Source organism: Pezoporus wallicus, unplaced genomic scaffold (genome assembly GCF_028554395.1).
Source record: "Pezoporus wallicus isolate ANWC-B61680 ecotype Strahan unplaced genomic scaffold, APGP_CSIRO_Pwel_v1 scaffold_2696, whole genome shotgun sequence".
NCBI classification, from domain to species: domain Eukaryota; kingdom Metazoa; phylum Chordata; class Aves; order Psittaciformes; family Psittacidae; genus Pezoporus; species Pezoporus wallicus.
This window is the reverse complement of record NW_026637439.1, coordinates 842,805-864,890: the sequence shown is the minus strand read 5'-3', so window position 1 is coordinate 864,890 and position 22,086 is coordinate 842,805. Positions and strand designations below refer to the sequence as shown.

General features: G+C 43.8%; 1 protein-coding gene across 3 annotated transcripts in view; it reads left to right on the top strand.

Moving 5' to 3' along the window:
• Nucleotides 1-22,086, top strand: part of LHFPL2 (LHFPL tetraspan subfamily member 2) — a 128,176-nt gene that overhangs the window by 103,056 nt on the left and 3,034 nt on the right. For all 3 annotated transcript variants that reach the window (XM_057405447.1, XM_057405445.1, XM_057405446.1), the window contains one exon: nt 6,933-7,717. In XM_057405447.1, coding sequence (XP_057261430.1) covers nt 7,288-7,717 — 430 coding nt within the window. In that variant the 5' untranslated portion in view covers nt 6,933-7,287. The remainder of the gene's footprint in view (nt 1-6,932; nt 7,718-22,086) is intronic.

The window sequence follows — 22,086 nt, the reverse complement described above, 5'->3', positions numbered from 1 at the left end:
TCCTTTTAAAGTAAAAAGCCTTCGTGTAAAAATAGGAAGGATTTGTTTGCTACCAAATGTTAGTAGTATGTTACTTCTGACTTCCCGTTTTCCTCCTAACCACTCTTTCTCTCTCACCAAACCCCTTTAGAAGCTGTAGTTTTCAGTCGTTAGAAGTAATTGCAACACAATGAACATTTTCGTCCTCGGAGGTGATATTGTAGGTCTCCAAGAAAGGGGGCTTCAGGTGGGACTCCTGAAGACTGAGACTTCTGTGAGCTAGTGAGGAATCAAAGTAGGAAAGGAAACTCATTATTCCACTCCCAGTTGGTAAATTCCTGAGCAGTTAGGCCATCACTAATTGTAGCCAAGATTGCTCCCTTAGTGATGATTTTTGATGTGATGTGTAATTTTCTCTTGAGATAGCAACAATAGAAATACTACACATCAGCTTTTTTCTGAGCCTTGTAGGTTTTAATAAATTTGGGAATTGCAAAAGATCTCAAGTAAGTTTTCAAAACTCAACATAATGGCTGTAAGTTTAAGGAATTTTGTAAGTCAATAAATACAGAACAATGAAACAAATCTCCTGCTTGAGAATTTGCGGTTCAGAGGAGATGCTGGAAATCCAAGTTAGCTTGATCTCCTCTTAGTGGGGGGGCAATAAGTAAAGTTTTGTCTGGATGAGGGAAGAGGGAAATGAATCCTGTATTTAAACCTCCCCTGCAGTTGGTCTGAAAATTTGGAAACTCTCATTCTTCTAGTGATATTTCAGTGAGGTATTGGCCCAGTTAAAGTCAGTGGGCGTTTTGCCATGGCTTTTAATGAGGTCAGAAAGAGAATAGTACATTTCAACTGCTTTTTTTTTTAAGCTTGGAAATAAGTTTTATATTCCTTTCATTCACACAGTGATGTATTCTAGAAACAAATCCACCTGTATTTAGATGACATTTTCCATAGCATGATAGAAAAAGCCCACTTGCAGGATAGGATGGAATAAGAATCTCACACAACCTCAGGAAAACAGTGACTGTCAGCATGGGGGGGGGGGGGGGGGGCGTATGTTTTTTATTTTTTATCTGTTGGCATACATAGAAATCGGGCATTTGGATGCATCATGAGGGATAGTTTAATTTAAGATTTTACATTTAAAAGCTCTGCCTTTGGTAGGAAAAGGCTGAAGTAAACAGGACATAATTCGAATGAATGGAAATAGGAATGGAAATGGCAAGGAAATAGGGATCTGATTAGAATAATTCAGTGAGCTTTAACTATTTTGCAAAATGTTTCAGTTATATTTCGCATTTTGCATTGTGCCAACAGGAACAAGACATGACATACTGTAACTCTACATTCCTTTTATAAGTGAAATGCATCTGTCTATGAACAGAGTATGGCATGTTTTCAACAGCTTGTCACAATAATGCACTCATTAATATGCCTGTGCAGGTTTATAGCGTTTAAATATTTATGAGATATGCAAATGTTTGCTCTCCTTTAATTCAAAAGTGATGACTAATCAAAGCTTTCCTTTCTGTTCTTTAAGTAAAAAGCTCTGCTCTGGAACGTTGTTTCAGTAGGAAATAATTTCATGAAAATATGAAGGTGGATGGAGGGGAGGGTATCTTTTGCTTATTCCTTGATGTTTGTCTGAATCTGTGTAATCACTTCAGCTTTAAAGCAACTTCTTTTGTTATATGACCCTGAATATTTTTGATGACTTTGAAATGTGTTGCATTTAAAAAACAAAACAAAGACACACTGAAGTATGCAAGTGTCCTTCTCTCTTCTCAGTCCAGGTGCTTCCCGTGGTATGTACTCAGAAACCAGAAACTAGTGCCAGCAGAGCACCTTGTGGTCTAAGAGAAAGCTTACTCCAAGTCTTTTGGGAAAACTTGTCTTTCTTTAAGTACTGATCCTTGTCCCTGTTCTCTTTGACAGGGAAATGTGATTAACATACCTTTTCTTACATTTGCAAGTCACCTGTAAGTGTTGGGGATAGAAATGCAGAGGTGAACCTTCAGCAAGATGGATTGGTGCCATCTCCTGAGAAATGCTGCTTGGTGTCTGGTCCACTACTTTGAAAATTACATGGAAGTCAGCTGTAGCCTTCCCTCTCCTTCTGGACAGCAGCTTCTGGAAGAATGCACCTCCTGTGAGGGGACCAGCTGGGAGGAGAAGTTTATTTACTCACAGTTATCACTCCCCCAGAAAATGAATACTCTCTAATGCCCATCCCACACCATCCAAGCGTTCTTCCTTCTGCCTCCACAGTTTGGTGGCTGCTTTACTATGATAGGGAGGGTGAGCTCACAGTTAACTTGTCCAGGAATACCTAGGGATGGAAGATGCATAAAGTGGAAGCTCATGTCGACCTGGGTGGGAGTCAGCTTGAGGTAATTGAGTCTTAGTGTGTGAGCCTCTTTCTGTTTGTTTTAAATAGTTAGTCTGCAAGCATCAACATAAATAGGAATCACTTCCACTCTTGCAGTTCAAAGCATTTTCACAGTGTTTATAACTGCTAATGAACAATGTTTCAGAGAAAGCAGAACCCAGGCCTCTAAGATTTGCACATTTGGGGTTATGAGATGCTCAAGCTTGCGTATTGTAAACAAGGTTTAGGAACTCCTCTGTGTAGCTGTGCTTTGGACTGTAGCAAGCTTTAGAAGAAGATGTCTAATTGTGCCTAGATTTATTTTACAAACTGGGACCGTTTCAGCAGTCTGTGTGGCATTCTATCCAACTGTTTGTTTAAGACAAGCCAAAGCCACTTATCGAAAGATGATTCATTCTCAGTCTTGAGCTGACAGAACAAGGCTGGGAAGGGCGAAAACTGAATTATAGGGTTTAGCCTGAGCCCATCTTCAGTCAAACCATGAGGGGAACATGAAAGACTGGCCCTAACATTGTTCTGGAAAGTATTTATGGGTCTCTTGTACATTGCTTGTAGGACACCTTTTTAAAACAAACAGCTGTGGTATGTGACTGACTCAGAGTTGAACTTTGCAGCTGTTCCTTCCTATCTGCCTGGTATGCCAAAGGAAGACCCTGCAGCTCAACATCTCTAATATCAAAATGTGAATTTAAATATTATAATTTTATATTTATATAATTATTCAGCTTCTGACTTCTTGGGTTTGGCAGTGTAAGCAAAATGGAGGCAAGTATGTTTCTTTATCTAGTTCAGAAAAATAGATGTTATTTATTTACTTTGCATATAGCAGTGTTGTGTAGGAAGAGTTAAGAGCTGAATAGTATTAGCTAGAAATGTGAAAATACAACTTGAGACAGTGTATCTGGCTGTCAGAAGTTCTCTGTCAAAAAGGAAGAAAGTTTTGCTGATATTTTAAGATGGTTTGTTTTCTTAGTGTAAACAACCAAAAGATTTTTGCATTCAGGGACTCAGTTTTATTCTCTCTGAATGCAGTGAGGATCTGATGTTCTCACTGACATCTTTTCACTGTGTTAGTCTTCACTTGAGGCAGAGCCTGCCCATGAGCATGATTCAGAGACCAGAGTAAATAAGGCAGAATATTTGTTTTGACCGGTCCAAAAGCTGTGCATCTGGGGAACGATGGTTGGGTGGGATGGTACTGCTGAGACCCTCACACTGGGGAGCTGCTGTGGTGTGCAGCTTATGTGAGTGCTTGTATGCGGGGCTGTTTTTCTCTTGGGGCACCCACTTCCACAGCTGTACAATTGAATGCAATAGGGGGAGGCCCAAATGACTAAGGGGCAAGCTTACTTTTTGTAGTCTGCTTCCTCAGAATTATTTTGAATGAGTTAATACCAAAGGGGTTAAAGAACCATGTATATTTTGAGTTTGGGCTGTCAAAGCAAATATTTTGACGGAAGTGGATATTGAGTGCCGTGCTGTAAAGAACATACAGTTCTGTCATGGAAGAAACTTGTTAAAGGTTTTCAAGCTTGCAAGGGTCTAGCTTGAGTTTCTCTGTTGAGCAAAAACGGAAGAAACAGGGCAAGCAGAGTGCTGAAGGGAAGCTTCATGAAGTGCAGTCATCTAGCTGGAAAGGCTCCCATGCACAAACATGCTGTCGGAGTTGCTTGAGAACTGGATAGGTTCATTTGGAGACTCAAGGTGTGGAATGAGTTGGACAGAAAAGAGTTACACAAGTGTGACTGAACTGTAACTTATCTTCACGACTTTAGGTGCAGTCTTTCCTTGCTCACAAATAAGGAGTGGCCCTGCCCCTCCTCTCATCCATGTGCCATACTACTTTTTCTGTTTCTGTCTGCTCATGAAAACAAGTTGTGTTTGTGTGGCCCCTGCCCCTCTTCTGGTCTTGCCATCCTACTTCATATGTTTCTGTCATCTGCTCACAAAAAGGAGTTGTAGGTGAGTTGTACTCCCATGCAAAGGAATCACTAGCGCAATAAATTTAAGCAGTTCACCCATGAATAAAGGTACATTGCTCTGGAGATACATTTTGTATCATAAATGACTAGTTACCTGGCAAAAGCTGAATTGTGAAGGTTTCATTGGAAAGTGAGATATAATCTATTGAAATGTAGTTACTAATGACATTGACTAACTTTTCAGTGCTGTGAATTTTCCCTGTGTTGCAAAACAGGGAAGTATGTGTTCCAGTGAAGTCCTGAGATTTGACATGACCTCCATATCATCTTTAGACAGGCTGTTTTGCTTATGCAGTGACTTTTCTGAAGATACTCTGTTTTAAAATGTTACTGTAATTTATTAATGGGCTTGCATTTCATATGGAAAAGAAGCCCATGGTTTGGTCTTTTCTTCTGATTCTAATATAGCATCCCATATTTGTTGTCAGTGCCATGTCTTTATGGCTGTCAGTGTTCATCTGCAGTTTCCACCTACTTAGGTAAATATAAACTTTGTTCTCATCTGTATTCAATAAACAGTGTTTTCTGTTCAGCAGGTACAGAGTAAGCAGTAACAGCTATGATGTGTGTTCAAGTCCTATGTCTCTTGCACCTTAATTAAAATCCTTGAAGTACAAAGGTGAGGAGTTCAGATGGGTGCGGTACTTGCACAGAAATACAGATTCCAACTCTGCAGATTTGGAATTTCTCTTACAAAATTCAAGACATTTTCTATTAAATTCTCTTCAGTTGTGCAGATGACATAAGAAGAATGTAGGTTTGCAGTGGACATTTCCTACATTCCAATTGTTATTTAAAGTGGAAATACTGAGAGAATTAACTTTTTTGGGGCAGGTTGATGCTTCATCTCTCTGTTATTACAAAGGGTGTATGCAAGTCAGCAGTATGTCAGGTTGCTTGAAATCTTCAGTTTTTCCTCCCCAGAATGGAAACTGAGCTGAACTGTTATCTCTGTGTGGCTAAAAGCACAACTAAATATGTTTTGCCTTTTTCAAGGCAATGCCATTATATTGAACTAAGAGTGACAAAATTCAGTTGTTGCAGAGCAGCTTCAGTCTGTGTGTTTGCTAATACCAAAGGAGTCTGCAGATCTAGACAAGGAAGACAAATATGGATAAAATCTTGAGGATGATTCACTACAACTACTACAGAAGGGAGTAGATATTGCTGGATGAAATTCTGAATGTGTTGAAGTTGTGGGTGTGTGTTTTGTTTCACATGCAGTGGTACTAGGATTCAACCACTGGGCTCTAGACTCCTAAGAAATAAATACCAAACCCATGACAAAGCTGAAAAAAAACCTGGGAATGTCTGTTTTCCTGGCATCTGCTGACCCCTTTGTGCTTGGCAGCAGTCCAGCAGTGAGGTCCAGATCTGGTTCTCGACTCTCTGGTCTCCAGTTCAATGTTGGTATTTTGCTTTTTGTGAGGAAAACTTGGAAGTGCTACGTTCTCATCACAGAGGGAGTAACATGAGGGCATTTCCTGCTCCCACCCTTGCTTTCAGGTGACAGAGTTTCAGTTCAAGCACAGAGGTATGTGCGATGACCCATTTGTTATTTTGAGGCCAATATTTGGGTACAAGTTGGAAGTACAGTGATCTCTGATTGCCTCTTGCATTAAGGTAAGTGTAACTCTGGGAATATCATCAGCTACTGTTCAAAGGCGGCTTAAAGGCTTGGGTAAAGCCCTGGGAAGGGGGGAATTCAGAGGAGTCAGGAAGCTCCAGGGTGACTGGCAGCCGCTCTTACTGGGGCTCTTGGCCACTTGGCTGCAACTGGGGTGTTTTTCCTCAGATTCCTGTTTACAGTGGTGTTAAGTCTCCAGAGACTGCCGGTGGTAGCATCAGTTCAAGATGAGTTGTGTGACATACCTGCAGGCAAAATGCTTTTCTGAATCAGTGGTGCAAACCTGGATACAGAACTCAGGGAAGCACTCTTCCTGCAAAACTCAGGCTTCAAAGCGATGGGCTCTGTCACCACATAGCAGGGTGGGCTGTCCCAGCTGTAGTCCCGTTTGCCTCCTCTTGAGGATGGTGCTCGCTCAGCTGCAGTCAGTACAAGGTTGGAAGGTTGGAACAAGGTTCCTTCATTGCCCTTTGCACCCAGGTGCCCATGGCCCACGGAGCTGTGCCTGGTTTCTGTCCTGAAGTCGTGACGTGCTGCCTTCCCAAGCTGAAGGCAGGAGCTGTGCGTCTGTGAAATGCTTAAACATGTACAAGTATTTTGCTGAGTGTAACTGCCAGCAATCTCAGTGATTTCTACCAGAGGAAGATGATGGTTTTCTGGTAGGAGTGGGTGGGACCACTGGGTGTGACTGAGACCTTTGCTTGAGAAGTGCTTGGCAAACACCCACAGTGGGATGGGGCAGAGCAGATACCGTAAGTACTGCTGGGCAGCCAGAGGTTAATCGCTCTGCTGGGACAAACCCAGGAGGTTTCCAGCAGGCTCTCCTTAACTGGCCCTTGTTAGAGCGGTTGCATTTTGATGTGGATCTGCACTAGATCTTGGCTCTTTGTGGGGGTGGAAATGAAGACTTTTTCTCACTGCTGATGTGTTGTCTCTTTTTTTCCTGTAGGTGTGTGATGTCAAACAGTGGGCAGTCCTTGCAGCCTCCCCCGCCAGCCTGCAACATCATGTGCCAGTATGAATATTAAGAAAGAAGAGTGTACTTCAGAGCTCAGCATCCCAGAAAGAAAAAAGGAGGAACAGAAAGAACAAATAACTGCACTGCTTGCAAAACTTGGGGCCGTTTACTTTTTCTTCTGAGAAGTATCATCTAGGCATCTCTGAGACAGCTGAAAAAGCAGGCAGAACAGTTACTGCGATTTTCTTAGAGTCCTTTTTTTCTTTTTTTAACTTAAATTTTTCCTCCCCTTGTGCCTGGATTTTAAGACCATCAGCTGCACTGATCACAGGCACTGGACACCAATATGTGTCATGTCATTGTAACGTGTCGGTCAATGCTGTGGACTCTCCTGAGTATTGTGGTGGCTTTTGCAGAGCTCATAGCTTTCATGAGCGCAGACTGGCTGATCGGCAAAGCAAAGCCTTCAAGCTCTGAGGATGTGGACAACAGAACAGGGGGGTCACAGGAACCTTACCGTCCGACTCTGGGCATCTATGGGCGCTGCACCAGAATCTCCCACATGCAGTTTTCTAGACGAGACACACTTTGTGGTCCTTACGCCGAAAACTTCAATGAGATTGCCAGTGGGTTCTGGCAGGCAACTGCTATTTTCCTAGCTGTGGGAATCATGATTCTCTGTGCCGTGGCATTTGTGTCTGTCTTTACTATGTGTGTGCAGAGTATTATGAAGAAAAGCATTTTTAATGTCTGTGGGCTGCTACAAGGGATTGCAGGTACGTGTACGTTGAGAGCAACTAAAGTTTTTAATTTTGGGGCCATTCAGCTGAAGAAATGTAGTGATTCTGCCCTGTCTACAGCTAGACAGCATTAGACCTAGAGCAGTTCTATATGCTGGTTGTTTATTCAAACACAACTGAAATTTATAGCTACACAGCATGTAATACATCGACATTGGCAGCACAGTTGCAGCCTGATGTGTGCCAAAATGAGCTGACCAGTGTTGCTTTTGTTTGCTGCTTAGCTTTTTCCCTCTGTTTGAATTTTTTTCAGTAACAAAAACTTCTCTCCTTTGTTACCAGCAGAGAACAAAGTTAATACATTGAGGCAGTCTGTTTCCCTCTCGCTACTTTAGTACTTTTTCCATGGACTGAAGGCAGTTCTTTCAGGGTCTCTGAGGCTTTGTGGCTGTGGTCAGCACAAATACCACCCCAGGGATAAGAACAGCCTGCAGTCACACACTCAGTTCTCCAGTATTTCCCACTAAACAGCGTCCTTCAAGGCTGTGAGCTTGACAAGCAATACCTTAATGATAAACTCTTCCTGTAGCCAGCTTATTGTTCAGCTGCAGTTACACACCCCAGTGAGCTTCTTTTCTCACTGTCCGAGAATCAGCTGTGCTTTGTCAGAAAAGATGAATTGGTTCTAGAGATTTGGTGTTTCTGCTTAAACCCATGGATTTAACAGAGATTAAATGACTGTTAGTAAACCAATGCTGGACAGCCCAAGTTAGAGAAATACTTGGCTTTCTGTACATGCCAGTGAGCCACAGGGAGAACCTGTCCCATGTGCAGATTTTCCCCTTTTGTGCTGTGCATGTGTGGTCATCCAGAGGAGAGTGGTCTTCTTTCTGATCTACCTCTGGCAGCCCTCAGAGACTTAGGAAGGGAATGGCTAGGGCCACCTTCTCTTTCCTTCTTGATTGTGCTCTTAAGCAGATGTTTTCAATTCATGAAAATCATTTTGTTGCAACAAAAATTAGAAGATTTAACTTGTTTGCTTAAAATGTGCATCTAGCCCTTCCCCTCCTGATCTCCACTGAGGTGGTCAAACATGTCTGTGGTGGCTAGTCAGGAGGTAATGACAGGTGTTAAAACCTTTATGAAGCTGGTTGGTTTCATTTTTATAGTTTAAACCTGAATTAATCTAAGCACACAGGGAGACATAGGCTAAAACTGAATTTGCTGCTTGCTGCAGCCCTCCAGAGCCAGCAGTATGGGCTAGGGAACAGCTGACACTGGCTCCTGAAACACTAGCACAGTGGCTGTAACCATCCTCCACTTCATGCATCTTCAGTATAGAAGTGTACTGCTTATTTCATGTCACCCACAATGTAAGGTTTGTGCTTCTGGGGCAAAAGTAAATCCCTAAATTTGCTTGCATGATGACATACAATTAGCAGATGAATATCCTTTAGATAAAAATTACCGGGTTTGCTGTAGTCATGCCTGGTTTACAGAATCTGCCAGAACCAGTGCAACAAGAAAGCAGCTTGCAGTGCAGATTTAGCCAGTAGAAGATTTTAGCTTATTGCTTTCTTTGCCCTGTACTTCAGAAATAATCCATGAATCCTGTTTTTCAGGAGATGTCATTACTTCTTTTCTATGGAAGGGGAGAGATTGGTTACCAGCATCAGTATATGTTTGGGATGACGGAGTTGGGTCTACTGAAAAGATAACTTTACTTACAACTCTGACACCATCTCAAAATATCTAGTCTAGCATCAAGATTAGCAGAAAGTAGGTTCCTGTTTGCAGCAGCATGTATTGGTGAGAATATGTATGTGAATTCTATTTTGGTATCAAACCAGCTCTATCTGTAATGAGGCTTGCGACCTCAAGAAGAAACAACATGGTCCATAAAGCATTTCTTATATGTCAGGTAATGGACCAGTCCTTTTTGAGCTGTACTGAGGATAGGAATACTTGCCTTCTTTCAATTCAGATAAATGACACAGCATGAAACTGGGTAATACAAAGGTCATGTTACTGAAACTGTTGCTATGGGAAGTATGCCTGCCAGTGTTTGCAGCCAGGTGTCTTGTGGCTAGCAACTCGTTTTCTCAAGATGAGTTTTACAGGGTCCGCTGGTACATTTGTGTCAGTAGCATTATAGCATCTGCATACTTTGTTGGAATTATTTTCTAGCAGTTAATTAGCACAGCTGTTAATTTCAACTTTCTCAGTTCCCGAGTTTTGGAAACTGCATAAGGAAGTTGTTCAGGAAGGACAGTTCTTACAGTATGGCTAATCCATCCAGGCATTATGATAGAAAGACTAATGCCCTGATCAAGAGAACTGGATACAACCCTGCCTTAGTCACGTTAAGCATAAGATCATTCTTTCAAATGTGAACAGTTATGCTTTTAATAAGAGTAGAGAATTCACAAAATCATTTTATCAGCCTATATCAGTACAATATTTGCAAGTACGTTAAACATTTCATTTTCAAAGATGAGATGCATCCATGGAGGAGTCATCTACAGGAACTCAGGATCTTGCAGACTTAATCTCATTTAAAATCTCTATATCTTTGCAGTGGAGATTTAATATAATTAAAAACATACAACAAGTTAATTAATTCCAGGAATTCATAATGAAAAAGCAATAACAAACACTGGATATATCTTTCAGTCTAGCAACACTGGTTGTGACCTGGATAATGCCTACAGTGAAACTGCAGAACAGAAAGCAGCATCTCTTCTGTTATGGTCCTCGGACAAGTGTGCAAACCTTTATTTAGGACAGCAGGAAGGAGCCATATACATATCTGGTGAATAAAGGCATTATTTTGTAAGAGAGAATTAGAAATACAAAGCCATAAAGGAAGAAATAAGGCTCTTGTTTAAACTCCTGTAATTCTTATCAGTCATTTTCAGACTGCAGTGCCATTCATTCTGAAGCTGTAGAAACAGTAATCAGTGGCCCTAGTTTTTGAGGTATCTATCTGAGGATCATTTCATCTGAAAAAGCATCTTTTCTCTGCAGTAGAGTGCAAAGAATGGAGCCATGTAATTAAACAGATAATTACTACCCAGCAGAAAGAAGACCAGGCAGACTTTAATTTGAATGTCTTTTGGGGGAAAGTCTTCTATTTTTACAGTCTGTGAGTCACTTGAAACGCAGAGACTAGAAGAGGCTGTATGTTATTGTATGGTAGCTGATAAGAACCGATTCAAAGTAAATTTTCACAGTAATCACCTAGTTATAGGTAGTAAATAAGTGGTGATCCTATATTAACTTATCTTGGTATTGGTATATGTAAGAGTTTCATATATGTTTACAAGCCTTACTGGGCTTGGGTACTTTACTTTGGTGTTAAATAATATAAACAAGGCCTGTTCTTAAAGCGGGAAGCTTAGGAAAGGGCCAGAAACAGGTTAAGCATCTGCTTCTGACACAGTGTACTCTGTGAAGTTCATCATAAACATCTTTTGTTGGCATCTTCTTTTAACCTGTAAGAGCATGGCTGGGCAGAGCTGGCACCTGTGCTTGTTTCCCTGTGGGGAGCTACACTGCCATGTGCCTGGAAAGCCTCTGGGGAGAGCGGAGTTGAAAGGGTGCTGGTATGGGAGGTGGCTGGGTTTGGGAGCTTGGTTTCTGTTACTCCTGCTCTGCTGCGCTGGAGTGGGGTTGCATTGCAAGGCAGGTTTGCTGGAAGGGGATAAAATAGCTCCTCTCCTCTAAAGTCTTTCCAGAATGGTGATGGCTTCATCTGGGAGGCCTCACATGAGTCACCCATTTCTCACCACTTTCTCCGTTCACAGTCCACTGTCTCCTAGCTCAAATGGGCCTTGACTAAATGGGTTTCTGACAGAAGCATAAAAAACTCCAACAACCCAAACATATGGAAATCTGGTTGCGTTAGTCAGATGGCTGTGTCCCAGTCACGTGCTGAGGGGTGTCTCTAGTTTGGCTGCATTTTGCTGTTGTGAGGCTTAGCAGGCTGCGTTGCTGGCAGTTATGCCTTTGACAGGTATACGTCCAGTCAGACAAAGCAGTGGTTTCTGTCCTCAAAGGCTGCTGCATGTGGGCCTGGAACATTAGGTTCCCTGAGCCACCTTGACACAGTGTCTGCTAGGGCCCAGATGCTGCAGGTTTAGGCTTCCTGCTGTCACCCCAGCAGTTTCTCCTCCAGCACTTCTGGGGGATGGTTCAGATGGCTTTTCCCCTGGTGCTTGTTGTGCTCAGCCTGAAGCAGTGGAGTCTCTCCCGCAGTGCTTTCTCTTTCCAGGTATCTCACAATCTCCCCTGTATTCATTCCTCTGTCCTTCCCATGATTTCTTTATTGTTCATGTCTTCTGCTGTGGCATTTTGAGGATTCCTCTATCAGAAACTACTGCAGCACCTGGATAATAGTTCAGTTCCAGTAGGGCAGCTTTACCCTCAAATGCAAGGAAACTTCTCCACAGTTTTCTAAGATGAAGTGAAACCAAGTTGGAAGGCAGCTATGTCTATAGCAGTCTGTCTTTGCTCCTGGAAGAGTTTGTTTTACATCTTTTGCACTAAGAAACAGTTCAGTGTGCTACACTTACTGGTCACCATGTCCATTTGGGAGGCTGTGTGATTAGGAAGATGGCCTGAGCAGCATGTGATGGGAACCATCTGCAGGGGAAGAGGATTGGAGCTGCTTGTGGGGGTGTATGAATTAGGATCCAGCTGCTCAGGGTGGGCTCGTGGTGTGGGGGCTGCATGGCTCCAGGCTGCTGGAAGGTAAGGTGGCCACTGGGAGCTGCGAAGGAGGAAGCTGAGAAGGAAGCAGGAGGTCAGCCAGGCCTCTCCTTGGAGAGGAGAGAAAACGTAGAAGGGGGGTGGGGGGAGGAGTGCATGAAGCTGCTAATGCCCATGTCAGAGCATGATGTAATAGATTATGATAGTTGCACAGCAGTGCAGAATGTTTGGTTGTAGGTAGCAGCATGCTGTAAAAATGCATTATTTTGTCTGAGAAAGGGCTGTACTGGTGAGCAAAGAAGAAAACGCCTTGTGAGCTCACGATGCTGCCTATGGGCAATGGAAGCTGTTACTCAGCTGAGTTGCTCAGGCAGTAGGAGAGCACAGAGTGATTTTGCCCTTGAAGGCAAGGAAGCTTCTTGTTTGTCTTTCTAAAATGCAGAGCATGCATTTTTCAAAAAGCATATTTCCTCTTGGGTTCAGCTCAGAGTTTTTCTTTTCTGATTCCAGACTTCTGAATTCTTGGGGTAGAAAGAAAGGAAAAAGGGGGGTGGGGGGGTGGTGGGTGGTGTTTCTGATGGAAACCCTGACAGTCTGAACTGCTTTTGCTGTCTGCGGTGTAGTGCTTCCTGTAACCTATATGGCCAAATGCCAGCACAACATCTAATACACTCTTGGCTGCTGGAAGTTCAAGCAAAGGGGATTGCTATATTGGAATATGCTAGGGAAGAAAAATTGAGTTCGAGTGCTGAGTTGCTGTTGAGCCAGAGGGGGAGTAACTTCAAAGGAATAAAGTGAAGATTTCAGTGTTTTGTTAGATTTGGTGGTCAGCTCACCTCCTGTACTACCAAGGCAGGCACATGGGAATAGGAGACACCTAGCAGATTAAAATAGAAAAATACACAACCCCACCAGCTTTTCAGTGATCAAGTGGCAGCTGGTTTTCCTGGAAGCATAGATCTCTTCCATTATATGGTGAGATAATGAGATTCTCATGCTTCCCACTGAGAAGTGTTCCACTGTGGCACAAACACACCATGATCCCTTACGTCTACTAGAGTGGGTGAGAATCCAAGAACTTCTTTACACCTCTGCCCTGGCAATGTAAGGTAAGAGCATGCTGGCTGCATCCGAGAGCCCAGAGGGATAGCTGGACTCCCTTTCTGTCAGATTTTTGCTTCCAGGCCTTACAGCCAAGATTGGTGCTGCTGTTTATATATAGGATGCAAACACTAGAAGAATATTTAAGCTCAACAAATGCTGTGTAATCACTCAAATGCAAAAAAAAAGATGAAAGCACCTCTTTCAGGATGAGTGTCTAATTTATGTTTAGCTCCAGTCCTCAGTGTGTCTGGTGTGATGGTGAAGGAAATTAGTGGGTTTAACTTTTGCTTCCTTCCACAACACGGATGATGCACACTCTACAACCCATAAAGCTACCTGAAATTCACCCTTGCTGCATCCTCCTTCACCTTTTGCTTCTTGCTCAGCCTTAGTTCCTCTGCAGCTCCTGCTGCCTGCTCCCCAAGGTCTTGTTTGTGCAGTGGGATGTGCAGATCCCACTGCACAGTACTGAGGAAATGTAACACCATGACAAAGATGACCTACAGCCCTTTTACCTCTTTGCTTAAGTCGAGGCAGGTTGTTGGCTCAGCCTCTCTTACAGAGCTGTGATCAGTAGGTGGTGGGTTTCATTCCCTTTCTGCTGATTCAGCACAAGCAATTGATGGTTTGGAGGTCGTGGCACTCACTGGTTGAATGACAGTGGAAAGGATTATGGTGAATGGTGTGAAATGTACTGGGTCTTTTGCTCTGCTTCTTTCATGGATGAAATAATTAATATGGCCTGATTCTTTCTTCCCTAAAACTCAGGAGCCTCCTCAATTTACCACCACAATTCAGTTTCTCATTTAGCAGCTTCAAGCCTTTTATTGGGCAAGCCTAAATTAAAAACACTCAGTGCTTCATTGGCTTTTAAGGTAAAATGTGAGAGCTGACCAGCTCTCACAGCTGTGCCTGAGCAGGGCACCTCTCAGGGGAGAGGTCTTTCGTTACCTCTGCACTTGTAAACATTTGGCTTTTCCCCTATAAGGTACTTCACTTAATTGCTGGGTTTGCATTTGTTGCATGGGAGCTCATATAGTGTGGTGACATGACTCTACATGGCTGGTGGCCAGCACAGAGTCAGTGATGTCACTGCAAGGCTTGGGGCTGATCTTACTTTGAGTCTCCGCATTTCCTTCCCTCCTACCTGACAGGGACTCTGACCACATACATAAAAATTATTAAAAGCTAATGGCAAATTTGCCCTTCTCTCTCCTGAAAACAGGAGTCTGCAGGTTCAGGCTTTGTTACAGGAAAATCCAAGCAGTTAGATCACACCAATAGCAAAAAAAACCCAAACCCCAGATCCCTCATATGATGTCATCCTGCCACAGCAACCCACATCAAGCTGATAAACTGACTTATTTTTGGATTTTTCTGTGGATAACAAAATATACTTCAGAGTTGAGTCTCCCACCAGTGATCCCCCCCACTGTATTCCTGTCCCTGTTTTCACACCCCAACATCAGTAATGCCATAAGAAGTGTATACATGTTTGCATAGGTTGTGTTATGAATGACCATCTTCGATTTCTTTAATAAATGGGAAAAGGTGCATGAGCAAATAGTATAGTTAATTTACTGCTGAAGAGTAGGGATCTTACCCTTTTCCTAAGCTTAGGGAAGGCAGTGATTAGGGAACTGCTTTTTCTTCTGATAAATGCTTACCCTGAGACAGTTTTAAAGGGAAAAAAATACCTGTGCAAGTTTTGAGACATCGCTTGGTTACACTTTTAAACAATTCATTCTTCTACTTCAGCTTAGGGTATCCTAGGTACACTGTAATCTGTATATGACTGTAGTCCTCTGCAGTAGCTGCAGGTATAGAGGTATGAATCTTGCCTCAATGCATTTCCAACTGGCAACCCTCCCCATCTTCAACAGCCATTCTTCCAAGTCACCCCAACCCCCCGGCTTGCGTAAACTTGCATTGTGTGTGGAGTCCTGGAAGGCTTTTGGAAGCATTGACCTTCTTAATGTTAGGAATTTTTCTTCCGTTGTGCAGTGTTTCCAAGTGGGCCAGAGGCCGTCTCCGAGGCAGTAAGGGCTTGCAGAGCCTCCCCTTTCTTTTTGGGCAAAGACCTTCTTGCCTGTGGTCAGCTGCTTGCATTCAGTGGGTCTAGCAGTCACCAAGGGGATGGAGAGCAGCTGCAGAGGCACTTCTGGGGCACGGTGCTGAATGAACCATAACTGGTGCTCCCTTCAGCATCTCGACACATGAGTTTATCTTCTCCTATGGCTAGTGTGGAGTGCTGAGACCACCACATCAGGTGGCCTGAGCCCACCTCATTAACTCTGATCTGATTAAAGTGGAATTACTGAATCATTTCACAGGGCTGACAGTGCCTGCTATACAGCTGCTGAGTAGGAGGCCATCACTTTGGTTGTCTGCTGGTAGATGAAGAGGTCAAAAGCATGCAGAAGCTCCTTGTAGTATTCCTGCTGCGTAGCGGTTTGTTAGGGACAGTTTGCATATGTGAAATCCCCCGTTAGTTAAGCTGGGGTATTACATCTGTACAAATATTTTACACATTGAATTGTTCAGGTATTCAGCCTATTGACATATTTGGAAGTACGAGAAGCAAAGGCAGGGTTATTTTGCCTGGCTGATGCAACCCCCTTGGATTGAGTGTTAATCTTCCGTGGTTGTGCAGAAGAGGAGAATAATCAGGATCACTGCCACTGAGGAAGCGACCCGCATGGTGTTGTGCAAGTCTGATCCCTCCCTGCCTTTAGCCTTCCTCTCTTCCTTTCTTAAACTGTTGTTGTTCAGTTGTGCTGCTCCATGGGAGCCTGTTGCAGTGCCACCTCATTGATCACAGCTGCTTAATTTCCTGTTTCTTCAGCAGCATTTACAAGCTTCTTCTGTTATTTTGCTAGGAAATGAGAAGATAGTTTCAGACTTTGCAATGGAAATTGGCTTTGTTAGTATATGCTGTTGTTTAATATGGCACAACAGCAGCTGCACAGGAGACTGTCAAAACTAAATAGCATGCCTTCACTTAGCAAACAAGCATCTGCTTAACCCCTGTCTCGAGGGTTGCTTCCAAGGATTGAATCAAAAAGCTTTTACTAAGATCTGACCCCAGCACATAATAAGACATTCAAATGCCCAGAACGATAGAAGGGTCTGCTGGTTTTCCGTGACGTTAGCCTGGCAGCGCTACTGCAGTGTATAAAAGCCAGGAGGAACAATTGCTTGCTGCAGTTCCAGGCCCTTAAAAGGGGAGAGATCTCAATGCACACGCAAAAAGGCTTCCTATAGCAAAAGCCCTGTCTTCAGAAACAGTGTTGCACTGTTGCGCAGCCTGCTGTATTTGCATTGATATTTCCCAGTATGCTATAATGTTTTGCTTTGGTGTTTTAGAAGAAAGAAGTTGCTTCTCTGTCATTTGAATATAGAACAGCCGATGTCTAATAGGTTGTCTGTTGTAGTCAGGAAATATATTTTAGTTTAATAATCCCAGTAAATTCTAAATCTCATCTAAATTCTGTATTTCTTAGGGCTTCTTTTTGAAAACAGGTAATTAGGGACTGATAATAAAATGTTATGTGGGCAAATTGCCTTCAGTAAATGATGGGAAAATGTTCTTGGCTGACAGACTAATACTAAAGATTTTTAGGTGAGGTCTCTGGATAAAACAGTAACTTGAATAGTGTTCTGTTGTCATTCTTCGGCATCTGGGAGCACTGTGTAGCAATCTTTCAGACTTGTGTTCTAAGGACTCCTAAGAAGAAAGGTAACTAACTGAGAGCTGGTAACAACTAACAATAAAGAAAACATTATGGAAAAATTATCACACTGATTTAAAGAAATGGGACAGAGCTAACTTAAGAAGTAGGAACAAGGGTATGTGTACAGCAAAACCTGCACTCCCAGTTAAATCTAGAGCAGAGAGCAAGCCCAAACTCTGTGAGCCTGTAGAAAAAAGTTTGTAATGTTTCAAAAATGAATTTGTTCCTTCCAGCAGGGAGAACAAACAGCAATAATTCCACAGGTAGATTGTCTGTAAATGAAAACTCTCATTTATTGTACATCGCCACGGAGAACTGGAAGGATCTGTTGCAGAAACTTAATTCAGACAGAGCATATTTTTGTTCTCTGTTCTTTCTCTTGAAGATTGGCTTCTCTTCAAAGACACTGGGACAAGAACAAAACCTGATTTATTAAGTAAAAGAAATCTCTATCATTAATATTTACTGTACTCCTGCCAGATCCGTCTCAAGGAAGACTGTTGACAGGAGATAATTGTTGCTTTATCAGACTATGCTGACATAAAATTGCACAACACAAACTCGAGCTTTCTACTTTTATGGCTAGCAAAAGCTTAAGTGCCTGTATCTTAATTTACAGCATTAAATAGCTAAGAAAGCCACACAGTGCAGCTTAAATACACAATTAATATTTGAATAAGTGTAATAATAACTGAATCAAATGCACAAAACACGGGAATGAGAATAGTTAATCCAGAGAGCACCTTTTATATACAAATCTAGATTTTATCAGGAGCTGCTTTTGTGCTCTTGTGTGCAGCGAATATAAATGAATGCCAGGGATAAGGATGCTTGCCTCCCCTTTCCAGCCCCTTGAAAACTGCCGGTTGTGCTCTCCACCTTGTTTCATTCAGTGACATGATCATCTGCTTCTGGCTCAGTGTCCCCCATCCAGCACCCTCCTCTGCCTCCCCCGCAGGGACTCTTCAGAAAACAACATCACGTGCCCCTGTGCTGCTTTGTGCAGTCCACAAACAACTGCAAAACACTTCTCTCCCTTCAACAGTTTTTGAAGACTGTCTCATTGCAGAGGCTGTAAAAGAAAAGGTAACCGGCAGGCGATGGATTGGATGAAGCTATTGCTGGTGTGCTGTTCGGGGTTAGCTCACACCCCGTCTCTGCGTGTCATGCCTGAAAAGCACATTATCAGCTACTGGAGGCCAAAATGGTGAGCAGAGATGCCAGGCTCTGTAGTAATGCAAGTAAATGACCAAAACCAGAGAGCCACAGGCAGGCGAGCCACAGGTGCTGAGCAGCAGCTACAAAGGCAGGCATAGAGGCAGTTAAAGCTTCTGTCAAAAAAGCAAAGAGATGTAAGGGACCTGGCCAGGCTCTGCCCTTTCTCATACACTGGTAAGAGAAAACCAGGGCTGAGACTTTATATGTTTTTTCCCTTTGTGGTTTGTCTTGTCACAGCCTGGCCTTTAAGTGGTTTTTGCTCAACTGCATCAGCTTGCACATGTATTAGATGTAGATCAAGGCTATGCCGTTAGCTGTAGAAAGTGCAGCCTGCGTTTTTTGTACTGTATAAAATGGTTCTGGAGTTCTCTGTAGATTAAAGTTGGAAGAGCACAGAGACTGATGAGCTATTTGTGTTGCATTTAACCCTTTTGCCTGTTGAGAATCAGACTGTGACTTTCCAAGCAGCAACACAACCTCTCCTACCTTGTTCTTTGCATATGGACATTTTTCCTTCCCCTCCCTTGCATTCATTTTCCCAGAAACAGAGGTTGTTCTTGGGGGTCTCTGGAAACTGCTGCTCTGGTTACAGGTAGTTGGACAGTTAAGTGCTTTGGATTGCCGGTTTTTGCTTTAGCCCATGGTTTGCTCTGTTGGTGGGTGGTAAAGCATCTTCTATGTTGTTTAAGCTGCAGGAGCCATTGAAATGAGCTCTATAGCCTGTGAGCTCCTCTTCAGTAGTTATTGAGAAGCAGAAGGCAAAGCTCCTCTTGATGGTTTTACTCCTTGGGCAGGTAGGGAGAGGCAGGAAAGGATCTCTGCGCAGCTCAGCCGTTGTTACTGGTACTGGAGCTGTGAGCTAAAAGCTTGGTGAGAAACCTGTGCCTCTCCACTTGCTGTTAGCTAGCATGAAATCCAGGGAGTGCCGTTTCCATGGTGGGCATGCTGATCTGGCTTATTTGAGTCATCTGTTACAGACCGCCTGATCAAGGAGAACCTGCGGATGAAGCACTCTATAGACAGATAGGAAAAGCCTCATGTTCACAGGCCCTTGTTCTCATGGGGGACTTCAGCCACCCTGACATCTGTTGGAAGGACGGTACGGCCCGGCACAAGCAATCCAGGAGGTTCCTCGATTGTGTGGAAGACAACTTCCTTCTGCAAGTAATAGAGGAGCCGACAAGGAGAGGTGCCATGCTTGACCTCGTGCTCACCAACAGGGAAGGGCTGGTTGGAAATGTGACGCTCCAGGGCAGCCTTGGATGCAGCAATCATGAGATGGTTGAGTTCAAGATCCTCAGGACAGTGAGAAGAGTGTGCAGCAAGCTCACTGCCCTGGACTTGAAGAGAGCAGACTTTGGCCTCTTTAGGAACCTGCTTAGTAAGGTTCCATGGGATACAGCCCTAGAGGGCAGAGGGGCCCGAGACTGTTGGTTGATATTCAAGATCACCTGCTACAAGCTCAGGAGTGCTGCATCCCAACCAGAAGGAAGTGCAGCAGGAGGGCCAGGAGACCTCCTTGGATGGATAAGGAGCTGCTGAGGAAAATTCAGTTGAAAAAAGAGGCTTATAATAAGTGGAAGCAAAGACAGGTGGCATGGGAAGAATACAGGGGTGTTGTCCGGGAAGCTAGGGACCATGTTAGGAAAGCTAAGGCCCAGTTAGAATTAAACTTAGCTAGAGGTATTAAAGATAACAGGAAGGGATTCTACAGGTACATAGCAAATAAAAAACAGACTAGGAAGAATGTAGGCCCCCTCAGGAAGCTCTCAGGAGAACTGGCTACCCTGGATTTGGAGAAGGCTGAGGTTCTGAATGACTTCTTTGCTTCGGTCTTCACTGCCAAAGGCTCTGACCAAACCACCCAACTCTTGGAAGGCAGAGACGCAGGGACTGTGAGAATGAAGACCCTGGGCCCACTGTAGGAGAGGATCTGGTTCGAGACCATCTTAAAAATCTGAACGTGCACAAGTCCATGGGACCTGATGAAATCCATCCACGGGTCCTGAAGGAGCTGGCGAATGAAGTTGCTAAGCTGCTGGCCATCATATTTGAGAAATCATGGCAGTCAGGTGAAATCCCGATGACTGGAAAAAAGGAAATATAACCCTCATTTTCAAGAAAGGGAAAATGGTTGACCCAGGGAACTACAGAGCAGTCAGTCTCACCTCTGTGCCTGACAAAATCTTGGAGCAGATTCTCCTGGAAGGCATGCTAAGGCACAAGAAAAACAACAAGGTGCTTGGTGACAGCCAGCATGGCTTCACTAAGGGGAAATCCTGCCTGACCAATTTGGTGGCCTTCTATGATGGGGCTACAGAACTGATGGACAGGGGTAGAGCAGTTGATGTCATCTACCTAGACTTGTGGAAAGTGTTTGACACTGTCCCACACAACATCCTTGTGTCTAATGTGGAGAGACATCAATTTGATGGATGGACCACTCGGTGGATAAAGAACTGGCTGGATGGCCGCACACACAGAGTTATGGTCAATGGCTCAATGTCCAGCTGGAGACCAGTAAGGAGTGGTGTCCCTCAGGGATCGGTGTTGGGACCGGTCTTGTTCAACATCTTTGTTGCTGACATGGACAGTGGGATTGAGTGCGCCCTCAGCAAGTTTGCTGATGACACCAAGCTGTGTGGTTTGGTTGATACGCTGGAGGGAAGGAATGCCATCCAGAGGGACCTTGACACGCTTGTGAGGTGGGCTGATGCCAACCTCATGAGGTTTAACCATGACAAGTGCAAGGTCCTACACCTGGGTTGGGGCAATCCCAGGCACAGCTACAGGTTGGGCAGAGAAGAGATCCAGAGCAGCCCTGCAGAGAAGGACTTGGGGTGTTGGTCGATGAGAAAATGAACATGAGCCGGCTGCAGTGTGCGCTCACAGCCCAGAAAGCCAACAGTGACATGGGCTGCATCAAAAGGAGAGTGACCAGCAGGTCGAAGGAGGTGATCCTGCCCCTCTACTCTGCTCTTGTGAGACTTCACTTGGAGTATTGTGTGCAGTTCTGGTGTCCTCAACATAAAAAGGACATGGAACTGCTGGAACAAGTCCAGAGAAGGGCCACGAGGATGATCAGGGGACTGGAGCACCTCCCGTATGAAGACAGGCTGAGGAAGTTGGGGCTGTTGAGCCTGGAGAAGAGAAGGCTGCGTGGAGACCTCATCGCAGCCTTCCAGTATCTGAAGGGGGGCTATAGGGATGCTGGGAAGGGACTCTTTGTTAGAGACTGTAGTGACAGGACAAGGGGTAACGGGTTAAAACTTAAACAGGGGAAGTTTAGATTGGATATAAGGAGGAAATTCTTTCCTGTTAGGGTGGTGAGGCACTGGAATGGGTTGCCCAGGGAGGTTGTGAATGCTCCATCCCTGGCAGTGTTCAAGGCCAGGTTGGACGAGGCCTTGGGTGATATGGTTTAGTGTGAGGTGTCCCTGCCCACGGCAGGGGGTTGGAACTAGGTGATCTTAAGGTCCTTTCCAACCCTAACGATTCTATGATTCTATCTTTATTTACTTTTTCTAGCAAGTAGGAGTCAGGTAGTCATCAAATGAGAGGTGCATGTCCTGATAAACTTTCTGTCTGCACTGAAATGGAGTAGTAAAAGGTTTGGTAGGGAAAACATGACTTTTTTTC